We start from the raw sequence: 18,967 nt of genomic DNA, 5'->3' as shown, positions 1-18,967 counted from the left end.
ATACATTGTATTTGACACGAAAGACCATGCATACCGTAGGATATTATTCAAAGTTAAAATCACATGAACATTCTTACAAAACTTTATACAAGAAGAGGAAATCTGAATAAAATTAGCATAGGGTAAGTTTCTTTTTTTTAGAATGTTGATTCAATTAGAGAATATTACATGGTTGGTGTGTTATCTATAAATAAATCATGCCTTACGGGGATGAAGGCTGTCAGACGCTGATAACATGTACTTATGTGTAAAATGTCGGTTCGGCATGTCCTGATTTGAAAAGTTGATTTCAGCTGCACATATATTCATGTATATGACCTTTCAGAATACATCAAATAAATTGATATTTTGAATATTTCGATATCGTGGGAAGAGCTAGATTCATTCATTTATATAAATGACAAGTGTCTTTACTTGGGGCTACAGAAATATCTTGAAAATTGAAAAGTTATTTCCTTTCCTAAGCTCTGCCCATTTTATTGATTGTGGGTTTCTCAGTCATATTTCATCCTGTTCGAAAGTCATCATTCCCACTGAAATTTAGGCGTCGCTTTCTTGTTCTTGTGCCAAATATTTATAAATGTAATAGTTTTTACTCCATCTTGCTTTAAAACATTTCAACCAGCCAGATCCATCATGTACAAGACTTGCTGCAAATGATAGCAAGTGCTATGCATTTCTAGTTAAAAAAGTCTCTGTGGTTATAGACAAACACACTGAACTTAGCAAATCTTTAGCTTTGCTGGCTTACTTTTAAATTGAAGCTTATAGGTATAGGGGTTTTAAAGGGAAAAGAACAATAAATTGCAAGAGAGGCAGAAAGCAATTTCCTTAAGGTGATTTCGACAATAAACAGATGCCTCCTCCTATGTCTTAGTCCAACTAGGGAGGGGGGATTTTGAGGGGCTTTGAGGCCCTTGGGGGAGAATCCCCCACCTGCGTTGTAGAAAAAGCAGCATCTGGGTACATAAAGTTGATTGTGTTGGTATAGGTCTGTCACAGTTGCCTCCCAACCAGATGCCCTGGAGTTGATGGTTTGGCGTGAAATGTAGCTGTGTATTTATCTCAAAATTGTACCTAAGTGTTTATCTTTGAAATCCAGAAAAGAACAATATTTATTCTGACTTCAGATAGTTGCTGAAAAACACCCCTAATTTTTTGCTCACTTGAGTTATGAATTCTGAAGTGCGCTATTTGCTTGGTATTGTATATACAATAGATTCCGTTTTCCATTGTCTGTTATGATATATCCCTCTCACTCTACATACATATGGGTATTAAAATCAGATGTACCACATCCCTAGCATCTCTTGAGAAATTCATCCTTCAGTATTTGTCTACCAATGATGTGCCCTTTCCGTAATGTTCATGCACTGTGCTAAGCCCAAGATTGCAAAATTCACTTATATCATGCAAAGCTGTATTGTGGTTAATTATCCCTGTATCTGGATATGGACCATTCTCATCTCTCTGTCAGACTTCATCTTTTACATGTCTATCATGGTATTCTGCAGTCTCTCTAACCATGTCATCGTGGTCTATCCCAGGTCTGGATGGTGATCATTCTTTTCTGTCTGTCTTCCAAACTAAAAAATTGACCTTTATCTATCACATGTATAATCCGACAACCTCCCTATCAATGTTATTACAGTTTATCCTTCACTGATTGGTATTTCAATTTTCTTGTCATTCTGTTTCTTAATCCAAAATTTCTCCTTAATATCTTTTCTTGTTTTGTACGGATTGCCTATGACATTCATCTATCATGAAACATCCCTCATCCTTTTTCTCATTCTTTAGTCTGGTGCCTACTGATGATAGATATTAGATTTCATTAATCAATACTACTTTTTTTACCTGAACTAGGTTCTGTTAGTAAATTTTTTTAACGAATCATGAACATAATTACCAGAATATGGAAAGACTGATGAAGTAGACAAATACCTTTTAAGATTCTGCAATATTCTTTTAGAAATCTTCTAAGGTTACTGAAATACAAGACAGAGTCTATTTGACTTCCATTAGCGGAGTTGAGATTAAAAGTAAAGACTTTTCAGCCATTATCCTGGTCAGTTGAAACCCAAGGTAGCCTAAGTAAGCTCTGTCATGAATATTGACTTTAAGGGAAAATCTCAAATGTTTTGAGAAATGTGTACTTATACTTGAGATTTCAACACAAAAATTAAGCTTAAGCACACAAATATATTTATTGTATTTGTCTCTTACTTTGAAGTCCTGACATTGAAAAAAGACATCAAATCTTTAATTTTCTTGAGGTCCCTTTGTATTGATAGGAATATTTAGTTATCATATTTTCTAATCTGAAAGATACAGGATTTACAAGCACTTCCACAGTATCTAATCCTTCATTTTTCATCGCATTGTCAATTAAGTTTTCACTATTTCAGGTCGTCTTATTTCAAAACATGATACAGGATTAATTTTGGAATTTGTAATTTAATACTAATAGAAATAATTTGTTTATCAGAGAAAATTCTCGGAGCCATGGATTTCTCGTCAATATCAAAGCTACAGGTAGTTTAATACCTGGTCAGGTGTACACCCCAGGTAGACTGCTACAAAGGGAATGCAGGATTATCTCTCTTATCATCAAAGGACTGCCGAAAGTCTTTACCCTACCCAGAATATTGAAAAAGTAGGATAACATTGTTCTCGGAAATCCAAAGTCTTAAAATTGTAGCCCATCATATTGAATAAGTTGGATAAGATTGTAATGACACATTTGATTAATACTAGCAATATGACTGGACCAATCAGTCGATGTTGCGATGAGTCACAGCCAGTCGGGATGTAACATAGTACATGCAGAATCATGTATGTAAATAAAAACACGACATTAAGGTTTAAATTGAAATAAATGTTACAGGTAATTGCAAAATGATCCCCTTGTCACAAGCCAAATTCACGCAATAATAATTTGACTTGAATGTTTTTAGCAATTATAGTTTTTGCACATGGAATTTGAACTTTGAGGTCAAAATGATATCTGCATTTACCTTTCCCTCTGCTCCCATTGAAAACTTTTTCTGACTCATTCTTGAACAGACACTTTAAAAGTCTTAATCCTTGCCTTAGCCCTTTGTCAAACTTTGAAAAATAAAAAGCGGGTGTAGGGGAGGGAATGAAATACAGTATTAAGTGACAGTATGCTATTTTCTTGTTTAAATAAATCATTTGCATTTTGTTCGTTTTCTTTTACAGCTGATTAATCCTGACTCTGAACGCAACAAGAATGAGTTAGGGCAATTGAAGAATCTGGTCCTTGTGAGTGAATTTTGTCTACCACAACAGGTAATTATTAGACAGTTTTCATTTTGATCATAAATTGCCTTATTTTTAAAGACGTGATTGATGAAAGGAACTAATGTTAATATACACACAATCAAAAATATGCAAATTTTTAATGTGCAGTAATTATTGCTCCCAATTAAGTAACAGAAAATTTGGTGAATTAGAGTACAGAATTGGGTTGATCACTTCCTTAATATTGTCAGATTTGCATATACCTTTCAATCTTTCTCCTTTTGGGAGTCTACCAAAGTTTTTGCTGTAAAGTGCTCCAGATTCCCATCTCTACTTCAGTATATGATGTGTTCCTTTCTTATTTATCCTTCCTTGCCCTACGCTACACCTGTGGTGGTTAGGAGAGTGGAAGAACAGGGTGTGGTGTAGGGTTTGAGATTTTTGGAATGGCATGTAAAGGATGTATGAGGTGGGGTGTGTAGAGACAAGGATTTGGGAGAGTGAGGGATGTGTTATAGAGGTGGGACATTGTTACCATGGGACGTATAGAGACAAGGAGTTTGGAGAGTGAGGGACGTGTGTAAAGGTGGGACATTTTTGTGACCATGGGACTTGTAGAGACAAGAAGTTTGGAGAGTGAGGGACGTGTGATAGAGGTGGGATATTTTTGTGACCATGGGACGTGTAGAGATAAGGAGTTTGGAGAGTGAGGGACATGTGATAGAGGTGAGACATTGATGTGACCATGGGACGTGTAGAGACAAGGAGTTGGGAGAGTGAGGGACATGTGATAGAGGTTGGACATTGTTGTGACCATGGGACATGTAGAGACAAGGAGTTTGGAGAGTGAGGGGTGAGTGATAGAGTTGGGACATTGTGACCATGGGATGTGTAGAGACAAGGAGTTTGGAGAGTGAGGGTGTGTGATAGATATGGGACATTGTTGGGACCATGGGACGTGTAGAGACAAGGAATTTGGAGAGTGAGGGACGTGATAGAGGTGGGACATTGATGTGACCATGGGACGTGTAGAGACAAGGAGTTTGGAGAGTGAGGGACGTGTAATAAAGGTGGGACATTTTTGTGACCATGGGACTTGTAGAGACAAGAAGTTTGGAGAGTGAGGGACGTGTGATAGAGGTGGGATATTTTTGTGACCATGGGACGTGTAGAGATAAGGAGTTTGGAGAGTGAGGGACATGTGATAGAGGTGAGACATTGATGTGACCATGGGACGTGTAGAGACAAGGAGTTGGGAGAGTGAGGGACATGTGATAGAGGTTGGACATTGTTGTGACCATGGGACATGTAGAGACAAGGAGTTTGGAGAGTGAGGGGTGAGTGATAGAGTTGGGACATTGTGACCATGGGATGTGTAGAGACAAGGAGTTTGGAGAGTGAGGGTGTGTGATAGATATGGGACATTGTTGGGACCATGGGACGTGTAGAGACAAGGAGTTTGGAGAGTGAGGGACGTGATAGAGGTGGGACATTGATGTGACCATGGGACGTGTAGAGACAAGGAGTTTGGAGAGTGAGGGACGTGTAATAAAGGTGGGACATTGTGACCATGGGAAGTGTAGAGACAAGGAGATTTGAAATTGAGGGACAAGTGATCAAGGTGGGACATTGTTGTGTCCATGGGACGTGTAGAGACAAGGAGTTAGGAGAGTGATGGATGTGTGAAAGGATGTTAGTATCGTATGTTGGTCTGACCATTCATGGAAGGTGTGGAGATAATAGGGGTTGTTAAAAAGTGTTCGGGGTTAAATCTATTTTAAGTATTAATACATCTTTCATGCCTACAAACATTCATGGCAGATGGAAGGATGCAATCGTAAATTTTGTAAACACCTGGATGCATACTCCCATTACATTTTCAGAATAGGTTTCAGCATTTACTCTTTAATATACAAAGTATACTCTGCCATCTTTTAGTGTAGTTCCTTTTGTCTTCCGTGGCCCTTTGAGTTGTTAAATCATACAATGAAATCGTAATTTTCTCTAAAACGAGATCGTGCTTTCTCAAGTGATTATTTGCTGATTTGAAAATTTCTGTCAAAGTTTCAATTTGACATCCCAGCATGGATGTATGGTTCATGATTACTCTCACAGTACGAAAGAAGGATCTAAACAAATTTCCACTCGAAAACATTCACGTGGGATGGTTCTCTTTTAACACAGCTCTACATGTATAAAGTCTTTAGTGCTGATTATACAACTTGAGCCAAGGCTTTATCCGGGTCAGTGGAAATGTGAAATTCATTCAATTTTTTTGAAGACACAATTATTATTACATATTCTTTTCTTAGCAAACTATGGAAACAATACTTCTAAGTCAGAAAGCACGTTTAAGTTCATTTGAGATGGAATTTATTTTAACCAACTACTCTAAAATAATGGTTATGTAATACTTTATTAATTGGATATTTGTCAGGATCTAATTACCAATATACTCATGTATTTTGATGCTAGCCCAAATACGGTGACTATCTTTATGGTTGAGGCAGATGTCAACATATACATTAGAAAAATTTATTTTAGTGACTACTGAAATGTGTCATTTAAATGTTAAGTGGGGAGAATGATGATGATAATCTCTGTGACATGTTTCAATTGACTTTTGAGTCTGTCAGTAATTGTAAAATGTTGATAAAAGTGATACACTGTGCTTTATCATTACAGTAGGTGATATTTTCAATCCAATTATATTATCACAACTAAATAAAATTATGTTATATGGTATTGTCTCCTATTTTTACTGTATAATAAATAATATTGAGAAATACGTAAATCCCAATCTCTATCTGAAAGAAACGCACTGACAACTTCGGGTAAGTCACATCATGATCTGTTGGTGCTTTTCCACATAAGATGCGTTTTTATCAGTCTACTTTAGTGAACAAACTCATTTACCCTTCAGAGACTTGACAAATTTCAGGTATTTCAGGAATCAGTATAAAAAACAATTCAGACAGATAATCCATGCAGAGAAACATTTTAAGCCTTTTCATACACCTACATCTTGACCCAAATTTATCATAAACTTGGACTGGAAAGTGGGCTGAGCTACTACATCATCAATTAATGAAAGGATTTTGATTGCCTAAGACAATGTAAGGGACTATTTTGAATGGTCTTGGTTTTGGTTGAATTTTGTTTTCATAGCAATAATTACAATGCCTTTAAGCTCAATTTTTTTAGAATAAGGATAATATGCTTGGTTTTATGCATAAACTGGAGAGTCGATCATGAATTTTATTGTTTTAACACTTGAATGTATTTTGATCAAATCTTTGATATATGCATAAAAACAAGCTTGTTTCCCCCTAAATATACAGTAATTAGAAATGGTGGTAATGTTTTAATTTGTTGTAGTATGCAGACCAGGTACACTACTGATAGGATTATGATTCTGATTTTAATATCTGAATCTAACTAATGGTGCCATGACCAGGACAGATATGTCATGAAAAGCATCTATTGTACGAGTTAGGGAGACTAAAGATACATGCACACGTGGTTGAGATAGCGATGGGGTGTGCAGCTTGATAAACATAGGCCAAACCCTTGTAGTTGGTGAAAATTAATTTTCACAATTTTTGGATACATGGTAACCAGATTATGATGTTAAGTGGGGAGTGTTTATATGAACATCCTACAGTCTTACCAATTAACATTCCAGTCCTCCAATAACAAGGAAACTTTAACGCCTCTATATATACATATAGTAACTAAGAAATTTGGACCTTGGAATCGGAGTTTGAAAAAAAAAAAGTTTGATAATTTTGGAAGCAATACATATCAAGGAGAATTATCTTCGGTTTTTTCTTTTCATATTAAGTTCATCTAGGACAAAGAATCTTCATTAATTTTGCAGATATATCGTGAAAATTTCCCCAGATGTGCTAATGAATATGTATATTTTGTCAGTAGGAATCATGAAATAGATAAAGTGAAAATGGACGAAATGTAAAAAGTTATACAGTTGAAAGTTTTTGATGTGTCTCTTGCAATGTAGATAGAGAAACGATCAGAGATTTGAGGAATTCACATAGAAATTTCTTGTTGTTAGACTGGTCAGAGACTTTCCTGGCTAGTTTTGGAATTGCTTTTTTGGTTCAGATGTTTTTTGTCAAATTTTGGAAAATGTCTTTGGCGGTGTGTTGACACATTTTAAAATCAATGTTATATTCAGACTATTGGAATAAGATCAGACCAACGAGAGAGTACTCTCAGCAAACTGTTCACAAGATCATAATTCTAACTAAAACGTGATGAATGCTTATGCGATGACACGACCATTTGAAATCTAGGTTTATTCCAGTAATGTCACAATGAGAACTCGACTAGTTGTAACTTAAGGCAAATCAATGTTGAGAATTGAAATGTCTAATTTCATACATTGTACAGCCCCATTTCTGACAGTCCTCGCTTTGTATTGAATCATGAGAATGCTTGAATTCCAGTTGTTTTATGCATGAAAATGAAGTGCACAGATGATCAAGTCATGTGATAAGTAATGAGGAAACGGAAAATGATAAAATTCCAGAAAATAAATTTGCTGGTCACACTTTGAAAAAATCTGTGTTACTTGGCGAAAAATGATTTTTTTGATTGGGAATGCCGCCAGTTATACAGAACGGAAAATCCCAGTTGGTGAATTTCTGTCGTGGTTCCTGTTTTACATGTTGGAGTTCAATTTCTAGCTAAACACACTCACATCAAGGATTCAGTACAGTATCTCATGCAAAATTTGACAAAATTATTTTTTTCATTTTTAAATTTAATGATTTATGAGATGTGTCTTACATCAGTAAAATGTTTTTCCAGAATGGTTTCAGTAAATATCTTATTTGATATGTTCACAGCTTATGTTTTGATCTTATCATTGAAGACCTGAGAAGCAATATAGGAAAAGTGATATGTTGGCAGGCTTAACAATTTCTCTGAGAATTGGAATATATTTCCTGTACCCATTGAACCAAGTACATGAAGTTTTCATGTATTTGTTTTGTCAAATTACATTTGGAAGTTTACGGTGTCATGCTGATGTAATGTTGCTTTGGAGAATTTTCAGATAATCACAACCCTGTTAGGTGCTATTATGACTTGAATCGGATGAAACATTGAGACATAAATAACTAATACCAGATGAAGTACAATATCATTTCCAGAAAAAAAAAAGTTTTGTGAAATAAATTGTTTTAACTTGATAATGAACCGAAGCATGCAGAACATTCAGAAAAGTGAAGTAATATCTGTAAATTTATGTCATACAACAATACAAATATATCTTCCTAGAATCGATGAAAAATATAAAACAAAATCTGAGCAGTTTATTTTTTCCTTAATTCTAACTTTTTTCACATTTTTGAATACGACTTGTACGCATTAGGTTTCAGACTGATCTAGTAAATATAGTTTCAACATTCAAATTGATCTGATCATTAAAAATCAAAGTTTCATCCCCAAAATTCAGTATTTGCATTAAAAAATATGCACTCAAAAATTCTGTAGGGTAAGAGGAGCATTAGGAGATGTGCTGATAAAACAGACTTGTAGGTCATTTAGGACATTCAATTTGTACTCTGCATCATTTAGCCTAGGCCATCCAATAGGCCATCCAAACAGGAAGTTTTGTAAGCTACTTGATTTTGGCATGAGGATGTTTGCACAATGTGTGTCCATTTTACTCAAGATGGCCATCATACATTGTTGATACTGATGGACCATGTGGACACCGAACACACTTGTGCTTGGGTATGAACGTATCATTAAGAAAACAGAATTTTTGTACTTTATTTATACTGCATGGCTCCTTTCGGGATTAAAAGATGGTATCCAAGTGTTTTTATTACTAATATATAAGGGTGTTTCAAGCTGAAAGTTTTAAACTGCCAACATTCAACTAGTAAATGCTTCAGTCCATGCCATGATAGCATCATTTGGCCATTTCTATTTTATTCTAGTGTTGATGTGAAAAAGTGGAAAGTATTTTTGGCATTATTTGCATGTGACTTTTTTGTTTTTGTCAAACAAATTTGACTTTGATAAAAGAAACTTAAGCTATCAGCTTCTTAAAAGCTTACAATATCATCAATACAGGCCCTTTGGACTCTTGGTGATGATTTCAGACAAGTTATAATATTAGTTGAGTTGAGCAATACAGGCCCTTTGGACTCTTGGTGATGATTTCTGACAAGTTATAATATTAGTTGAGTTGAGCAATACAGGCCCTTTGGACTCTTGGTGATGAATTCTGACAAGTTAAAATATAAGTTGTGTTGGGCAATACAGGCCCTTTGGACTCTTGTTGATGATTTCAGACTTTAGTGTGAGACAGCCCAGTAAAATGTAGTGGTGTGCTGGTCCTGGGATCTGGTATTTATCTGAGATAACTGGTGTATCACCAGTTAGGGGAGAGAGGTTCTATTTATGTGTAGAAACAGTCAGGTCTGCTGATAATATGTAAATGTCAGGCCTCCACCAACACCTAGATCTTAGTTTGGGTGTAGTTTTTGTTCCCTATACTAGGGATCCTGTTTTCCTACAGGTTTTTCAGAGTAATTTGGGAAGATAATTGTTGCATCAAAGCATATAAATCTACTGATTTTTTGTCTCTCTGTTTTCTGTTACACAATCTTATATTTTTTTTCTTTGAATTTATTGTTTAAAAGTATGTAGAAAGGTAATTAAGAATGAAAACTTTCCTGCTGAACACAGGATATCTCTGTCCTGGGAATATAAGAATAAAGTAAAAAAAAAGGAAATAGTCCAGAGAGTATCAGAAAGTCGGTACAATGTAAATGATGGAAAAGTACAGAAAAAATAAGAATTTCAGAACAATGTAAAGGATGGAAAAGTCCAGAGAATATAAGAAATTCAGTATGTAAAGGATGGAAAAGTCCAGAGAATATAAGAAATTCAGTACAATGAAAAGCAGGGAAAAGCCCAGAGAATATCAGAAAAGCCCAGAGAATATCAGAAAGGTCTTGAGAATATCAGAAAGGTCTTGAGAATATCAGAAAGGTCTTGAGAATATAAGAAAGGTCTTGAGAATATCAGAAAAGTCTTGAGAATATCAGAAAGGTCTTGAGAATATCAGAAAGGTCTTGAGAATATAAGAAAGGTCTTGAGAATACCAGAAAAGTCTTGAGAATATCAGAAAGGTCTTGAGAATATCAGAAAAGTCTTGAGAATATCAGAAAGGTCTTGAGAATATCAGAAAGGTCTTGAGAATACCAGAAAAGTCTTGAGAATATCAGAAAAGTCTTGAGAATATCAGAAAGGTCTTGAGAATACCAGAAAGGTCTTGAGAATACCAGAAAAGTCTTGAGAATATCAGAAAAGTCTTGAGAATATCAGAAAGTATGTAGGAAGCAAAGTTTGGGAAATCACAAAGAGTGTTGATAGGATAGTCTAAAGTACATCTCTGAAAGTTAAAAAGTAATGAAAGAAGCAATGTATTTGCTATAATTAAGATAGATTTTATGTGCTCTAGGCCAGAAGAAAAAAATTATCAGCTTGGTTTATGTTAAATGGAAACGTCTTAAAAAGTAACCTTGCCAGGCAGCGGAGTCGTGAGAAGTACGGGAAAGTGATGCATATCCTAGGTCAGCCTCAAGTTACTGTTAACACAAATTTAAGAGATTCTTCTAGCTGTTTTGTTAATGTATTGTATCACTTCAGGCAGTTCTGTAAAATTATCATTGGTGACACCGAAAGTTAACAATTCATTCATTCAGAAGAAAAAAAACAAACATAGTAGTTGAAAGATACTTGTCTACATTATGATAAAATCCCTTATGACTGAAATTATACAACAAACCATAATTAGGAGATTAACACAACTGTCTTCCTCAGCAGTATGTATAGCATGTGAATTTTAATATGGCCATGAAGTTATTTGCTGAAATTCATTGGGATCTTTTAGGCTTAATATATGAAGCCATTCTCCCAAGAAGCCAGGATTTACTTGTGTCTGTATAATTTCAAATTGAAATGTTATGTCTGGAATATGGATGGGCTTATAACTAGGCATGGTGTTGACTACTTTATAAATACAGTTTGAGTTGTCCATGTAAAATTAAGACCTGAAACTGCTGCCCATATATAGGCCAACTTAATCGTTTTTTTGTCGTTTGGTTCTCTACATGATACACTTTACTAGTACTTGTGTCCATAGATGGATTAGCTTGAAAAAATACCATAGATTATGTCACGTTACCAGACATTTATCTATATGCTAGCCTGCTGCAGACCATCTCACATCCACCCTGGGCTTATACTGTAAAGAATCAGTGGCGTTCGGTAGATAAGAATGTATGTTTATAAAGGTTAGAAGGAAGAGATAAGGAGTTATGAGTTATATTCATTGTGAATACACCTATAACTTTTTCTATGCAACGTTTACATTATCAATTGTAACAAAGTCATTGGAGTTAGAAATTATCCCAGCACTAAATGTCGACAGAATTGATGGCAGCCATTTAAAAGCCATCACCTGTGCACTAGGATCAGTCGACAATTGAATGTTGTATGTTCATAGTGATAACAATTTGTTGCGTTTTCAAACTGTCGATGGCTCATTTCTCGCATATTTAACACTTCATGGGTCAGTGATTTTCATTGCTTAATTTGAATTTCAAATGAGATTTAAGAGTTTTGTGCTGTAACTTGGCTACAAACACCATGCATTCGCTGACATATTGTAATTTTGTGTGGAAACTTCACAAGCATGGAAGTGTGTTATAAAAATTCAATCCCGGGGGATGTTGTCAACATTCTGTTCTTGTAGCCATGCATTTTATAAAGTTCATTTTTACAGGTCTGCTGACTGGGTTCCTGTAGATAGGGATATAATACTCTCGCTTAAGAAGTGCAGAAATATCTGATTTGATAAGAAGTACCCTAAGTGAACAATTGGTGTATTAAGCTGCCATATTTAAATGATTTTGTTAATCTACCAAGATTTCTAATTGGGATCATATTTGTTTACCTGTGTTTAAACAATCTGTGACAAATTAACAAGATTTAATTGACCTGTAACAATAGGCTTTGGCAAAGTTAACGAGATTTCATTTACCTGTAACACTGAGCTTTGGCAAAGTTAATGAGATTTCATTTACCTTTAACAATGAGCTTTGGCAAAGTTAACGAGATTTCATTTACCTGTAACAATAAGCTTTGGCAAAGTTAACGAGATTTCATTTACCTGTAACATGGAGCTTTGGCAAAGTTAATGAGCTTTCATTTACCTTTATCAATAAGCTTTGGCAAAGTTAATGAGATTTCATTTACCTGTAACAATGAGCTTTGGCAAAGTTAATGAGATTTCATTTACCTTTAACAATGAGCTTTGGCAAAGTTAATGAGATTTCATTTACCTGTAACAATGAGCTTTGGCAAAGTTAATGAGATTTCATTTACCTTTAACAATGAGCTTTGGCAAAGTTAATGAGATTTCATTTACCTGTAACAATGAGCTTTGGCAAAGTTAATGAGATTTCATTTACCTGTAACAATGAGCTTTGGCAAAGTTAATGAGATTTCATTTACCTGTAACAATGAGCTTTGGCAAAGTTAATGAGCTTTCATTTACCTTTAACAATGAGCTTTGGCAAAGTTATCGAGATTTCATTTACCGGTAACAATGAGCTTTGGCAAAGTTATCGAGATTTCATTTACCGGTAACAATGAGCTTTGACAAAGTTAACGAGATTTCATTTACCTCTGATGATTATCATCAATAAATATAACAAGATTTCATTCACCTGTGATGATAATCTTTAACAAAGTTAACGAGATTTTATATACCTAGCAGAATGATTTCTGTGATAATTAAGATTTCATTAATCTGTTACAATTAGTAGTATCTGATAAAGACAACATAATTCTATTTACTCCAAAATTAGTCTGATACAGTTTCACAGATAAAGTTTACAGCACCAAACTGCAATCAACATAGCAGATTCCTGCTGTGATGTTGCACCCAGTTCAAGCTAACAAGGTGCTGTGTAACTGTAAAATTGATCAAATTTGCTAGATTTTCAATTATCTCTAATGCTGATTAAGCTAACAAGGTGTCAAATACATTCAAAGTTTATCTGCTTTTAAACTGACAATGCTTACATGAGGTGGTGCTAGGCTCCTGGCTACCTGTAATGACAGGCTGTAGGAGTCACCTGTACCTGTTAATGTCAGGAGTCGCGGGTCCATTGTCCTGCGACAGAGCCCACTCACAAGGGATTGACAAGGCCTATAGACGAATCCACCGTAATTATCCGCCAGCTTTGGTGGACCTCCAGTGAAGAGATTTCTTTAAAAAGTAATAATAAATTTTTGATTAGATTATTCAAAAATTGTGTATGTCCTACTGTGTGCACCGATTAGGACTTTAGATGGATTTCATATTTCTAATGTAAGCAATATTTTTCGCTGTGGAAATTTCTACAGAATAGTTATAGGTATGACTGAGCAGGTCACAGTAGGACAGGTAGATAACAGATTCAGTTTAGTGCTCTTCCTTGGCTGAATATCATTCTCTTCCATCAAAACATGCTTTTACATACATTAGCGGTGGCCATATGTGCATGCATTCTCTTTGAAACATTGCTATCCTAGTATTTCATGAAAGATAAAAATAAATTTTCACGAGACATTTCTTTTTCCTATTGGAATGTTGTGTTTCTTTCCTTCCTTTTCAGTCCTCTCTTCCTTGACAGAGGAGACTTGGTGTCAAATCTCAGAGTGGTTGTCATCCTCTTCCTCAATAAATTTCCATAGTAGAATTCCTTTCCAGTTTCAGACTGGTTGTCATTCTCTTCCTCAACCTTCCGTCCATTCTCATAGGACACTTCCTGTCCAATTTCAGACTGGTTGTCATTCTCTTCCTCAACAGAATTCCATCCTTTTCCATAGGACACTTCCTTTGGTTGCCATCCTTTCCTTTTGATACCTTTATCTTTATGTATTTGCCCCCAAGAATCAGTAACTACAGACATTGTGATATATACTTCCATTCCCTGCTCGGATGTATTCATGATACACTTGTATCATTTTCCATACAAGAATGCACTGTCTCTATAGAGCCTTACTCCATATCTTCTCAATGAGATTTGTATCTTTCTCAAACATAATTTTCCCTACTTAACTGTTGATAAGTACTCCTTTAATTATCTAAGAAATGTCTGCAAACAGTCACATAAACCCATTGAAACAGTACTTTTAATGCACACTATGGAATTTATGAGGTTTAGCCTGGTTCTGATTATATCCGTACAAATTGCATCCTACAAATCTGGTCTACAGTAGAATCTACAGATATAATGGCTTGATTTGATGTGAACTTTTACCACATTGCAACCCTGTCTGTTAACAATCATCTTCCGTTATCTCGTGGCCATTGAAACATATTAAATGACTAGACACACAAAAAAGAAATTGTAAGGTGAAGTATGTGAGTGTTTGTCTTTTAACCTCATTGTTTGTTAGTTATAATGGAAGTGATTTGCACACAGAGCTTAATTTGATATGTGAGAAAACAGGTGATTTTATTCTGGTTTCCCTTTTAATGTCTGGAATTGTTTGTTATAACCAGATAATTATACTGTATTAACTATTAAGTCGTCAGTATGCTTATGTAGCGATGATCATGTTACGGTAAATTCCTGTAACTTTTGTAGTAATAATTGTGTTACTGTAAATTCCTCAAACATTTGTGGTAATAATGGTTTGAAGGTAAATGACTGTAACTTTAGTGGTAATAATTGTTACGATAAATTTCTGTAACTTTTGTGGTAATAATTGTTACGGTACATTTCTGTAACTTTTGTGGTAATAATTGTTACGGTAAATTTCTGTAAATTTTGTGGTAATAATTGTTATGGTAAATTTCTGTAACTTTTGTGGTAATAATTGTTACAGTAAATTTCTGTAATTTTTGTGGTAATTATTGTGTTATGTATAAACTGTAAGATAGTTATACTGCATACAATAGGTTAAGGTCAAAAAGTTATTCAACAATGTTTTGGTATATATACTTTCTACAATATTCTGATTTGCACTGTGTTCTGTTGACCCTTTCAGATTCAGAAAGGTTAAATATAGTCCCTAAATATCACAAGCATCATTAGTATTAACCCCTGATTTATAGGATTACTGTATAGTAAGTGAAGCAGTATGATGATGCTACTTTCAATACCAGTGGTGGTGCATGGCCACTTTGCTGTAAAGCTAGTGGTTTTCGACGGTTTCTATTCCATCATTTTCAAGAACAGAATAAAATGTTGAAAAAAAATTCTAAAAAATTTATCTGAGAGAACAGCTTGTGAATTTGATAACCTCAATGAACATTAAATTTTAACCAGTATGAATAATGTTTTGTTTGAAGTGTTATTTTCACTGCTTGAATGATCAGATTTTAACAGGGAGATAACGGGGATCTTTGATGAGTATCAATGTGATATAGAATTTGTTGAACAAGTGCAATTATTTGACATTTCTCGAACTTTTAGGTAGGTAAAATATCAGATTATTGAACAAGTTTAATAAATTCTATATTTCACCAATGCGAGTGTATAAGATTCTATTTATCAAATAATATGTGATTCCAAGAATTAAGGGAAAACTCTCCATTTAATATCCCTGTAAGAAAACTTCTTTCTTTCACATTTGAGACAATCTAATAACATCATCAAGATGTGACTTGTTTATTTTGTGTTCTTGCAACATTTATGGCCTGGCAATATGACATAATACAACAGGCTGGTTATGTAATAAATATACTGTTGCCGAGTCCACACTGACTTCACTTAAGCTTGAATCATGTGAAAATTCACATAGTTGTAAAACAATAGTTAAAAAACCCCAGAAAGTTTAACGTAAAAATAGGTACGCAAATGCACTAAAACAAGGACAGTTGTTATAGTGTTTGAAACGAGAAATGAGTTAATAAACATGACGATCAATTAATAAAGAATACAAATTAACTTGAATGATCAGTATGAATATTTACTGAAAGGAGTATAGACGCCTTAAAAACAGGCTTTTATATCAAGACAATGATTCACTCCTCCATGTCTGTGTCAAGATTTTTTTCTATCTTGGAACAGAATGAAATTAGCAGTTTCAGTTCAAGTGTAGTGGCAGATAACCTTGCTGTTGGTTTTAATTAACAACATTAAATGATCATCGCTGTAATCTTCAGAAAGCCATTAGGCCCACAGATATCATTCTAGTGTTGAAATTGCAGGTGAACTTTTCCATTACAGGGGTGTAGGCCTATCTCCATATGTACTTTTACATAATCACATCATTGTACTACTGCAGGTTCTGTCACAAAAAAAGAGAGATGGGCATACTTGAAACCTGTAAGCTCTATATGGAGAAGGGTGGGGTTGCTGGAAGATTGTAGGTTTTATGAAAAGAGACATGGGCTTTCTGTATCTGTAGGCAAATGGATGGAATTTCTTAAAAGCTTTAGATCCAGTTGACCAAGGGGTTGTGAGTTCTATATAGAAGAATGGGTTTTGCTGTAAAGCTGTAAGTACTATGAGAAGAGTGGGGTTACTGTATGTCTTAAAATTGTAGGCTCAGTTTCAAAATGGATGGAATTTCTGAAAAGCTTAAAGTCCTGTTGACCAAGGGATGGGGTTGCTGTGAAGCTGTAGGTACTATGAGAAGAGTGGGGTTGCTGTTAGCATCTGTAGGTCTTCTTGATCAGAGAGATAGGATAACTGTAAATCTGCAGATCCTGTTTCAGAGAAAGTTTGGGTTGCTGTATCAGTAGGATTTTTGAAGAGAGGGGTACTTGGAGCTGTAAGTTCTGTTGAATAGAGGGTGGGAATGTTGTAATACTGCAGCTTAGGATGAGAGATGGGCAGACCTGTATGTGCTGGGAGTTCCCAGTGGAAGAATGAAGGGATGAGGTTATTGTAAATGTGCAAGATCTCAGCAAAGGGAGGAAGGCTGTAAGTTGTAAGAGGAAAGGGTTGCAGTTATTTCAAGTTTTAGGGGTTAAAGCTTATCACAGGACAGTAATTTTGGTGAATAGGCTTTTTTGTATTTTAAATGAAGGAAGTTCTGAGCAGATCATGATATGATGTATGAGATGAAAAGCTCCAAAGGTCATATAAATATGATGTCAACTGATGTAGAGGGGTTGTGGACAAGAAAGATTGCACATCATTAAATACTGAACATCTTTACAGTGAAATCCTAAAAAGTGTCTTTTAAGCCAATATACATGGAATATAATTGATATATATATATATATTTGACTGTGACAACCAAGAAATAATAGTCCTGCAAAATTTAAAAACTTTACAGAAATCTGCACAGCTTACTATGTCTATGTCAGCAGTCGGTCTTCTGACAACTGGCAGACTGCTGTTGTCCAGGAAGTGAAGCAACAGTAGAGATAGGAGACAAAAGACAAGACCACCTCTATTTACACTGCTCACAACAGATTCATCTTTATTCTTCCTTTGAAGATAAAGAAAGTTACCATTATTGTTGACCGTAGAAATATTGTACTTGGGTAATATGATAGCTGGACTACTTTAGTTTATTCAGTTCCAACAGAGCAGCTTATTTTACTAAAAGTATAGAACAGGTGTATGTCAAGTACAAGTATATGTTCAACTGTTGTTAAATGAAATTTATTCACATTACCATTATTAAATTGCTCAGGACATGGTATACATGACTTAAATTTCACAATGTGAAGTATTGTTATTACCTTTTAGACTGTTAAATAAAGTAATGTCAGAATCAGGATAACACCACATTGACCCTTCAGCCTGAGTGAATGCAAATACCTAAAAACATTTATCAGGAGGTATATGTTAGAGAAAATAGCATGAAGGATGAAAATCATGTTCCCTAAAACTTCAACTGTTGATCCATATGTTATGTGATTTTGATAATTGCTGCTGTATATGTAAGTTTGATGTCAAGTTTCAGGTGACATTTGCAGCCTGTATTATATTTTGATGTATATTTATCCTAAAAATAAAAAGTAAAATACACTACAGGACAGTGATATAAACGTAAAGGTATTTCTCCTGATCTAGATGTGGGTGGACTACCTGGTATTTATTACACAAGGGGCTTCAATTACAATATATACCAAATATGGTATTTGAAAGTTTGTATTGATAGTATTTGATATATATTTGACACTATTTTGATAATATTATAATATTTCTGAAAAGGACTCCTATGTTTATATATTTCAGTGTTTTATGAATAATGGTCATGATTTCTTTTAATATTGCATTTTTCAGAACAAAAGCATATTAAAATTGATTTCGATTATTTTTAACTTGTTTTTTTGTATTTGTTTCAGACTGCCTTTTGGAAATGTATAAACATGACGGTTCCAGGTATGTATAATGGCTCTAAATATATCTGCATTCACAGCCAAACAAAAGGTCAAAACACTCTTTCCTACCCTCCTCTATCCATGTGAGAGTAAACGTTTGTGATCCTGTTATTTGTTTGACCCCCAGTGACCTGGAAAAGTTCTTTGTATAGTAGTTGATCCTAGTAACCTGGTTAAAGTGTTTTCCATTTTCCTTAGCAGGTCCATTCACAAACTGTTAAAGGGACTAGAAGGATTTGAAAAAATCTTATGTCTCAAGTAGCTATTATACTTAATAGATGGAAAATTGCAACAATATTAAGATCTCATTTTACA

The 18,967-nt window shown here is 34.8% G+C and overlaps 1 protein-coding gene across 1 annotated transcript in view; it reads left to right on the top strand.

Annotated features, from left to right (window-relative positions):
- The window catches only part of LOC132565209 (reversion-inducing cysteine-rich protein with Kazal motifs-like), an 80,135-nt gene that overhangs the window by 20,511 nt on the left and 40,657 nt on the right, over positions 1–18,967 (top strand). Inside the window, exons 3-4 of the mRNA XM_060229843.1 lie at positions 3,223–3,312; positions 18,617–18,653. Of these exons, the coding sequence (XP_060085826.1) occupies positions 3,223–3,312; positions 18,617–18,653 (127 nt within the window). The remainder of the gene's footprint in view (positions 1–3,222; positions 3,313–18,616; positions 18,654–18,967) is intronic.

Source organism: Ylistrum balloti, unplaced genomic scaffold (genome assembly GCF_031769215.1).
Source record: "Ylistrum balloti isolate Yb309-2 unplaced genomic scaffold, AGI_CSIRO_Ybal_v1 Utg369702, whole genome shotgun sequence".
In the NCBI taxonomy this organism is placed as follows: Eukaryota; Metazoa; Mollusca; class Bivalvia; order Pectinida; family Pectinidae; genus Ylistrum; species Ylistrum balloti.
The sequence above is the reverse complement of the archived record's forward strand: the minus strand, read 5'-3'. Positions and strand labels throughout refer to the sequence as shown.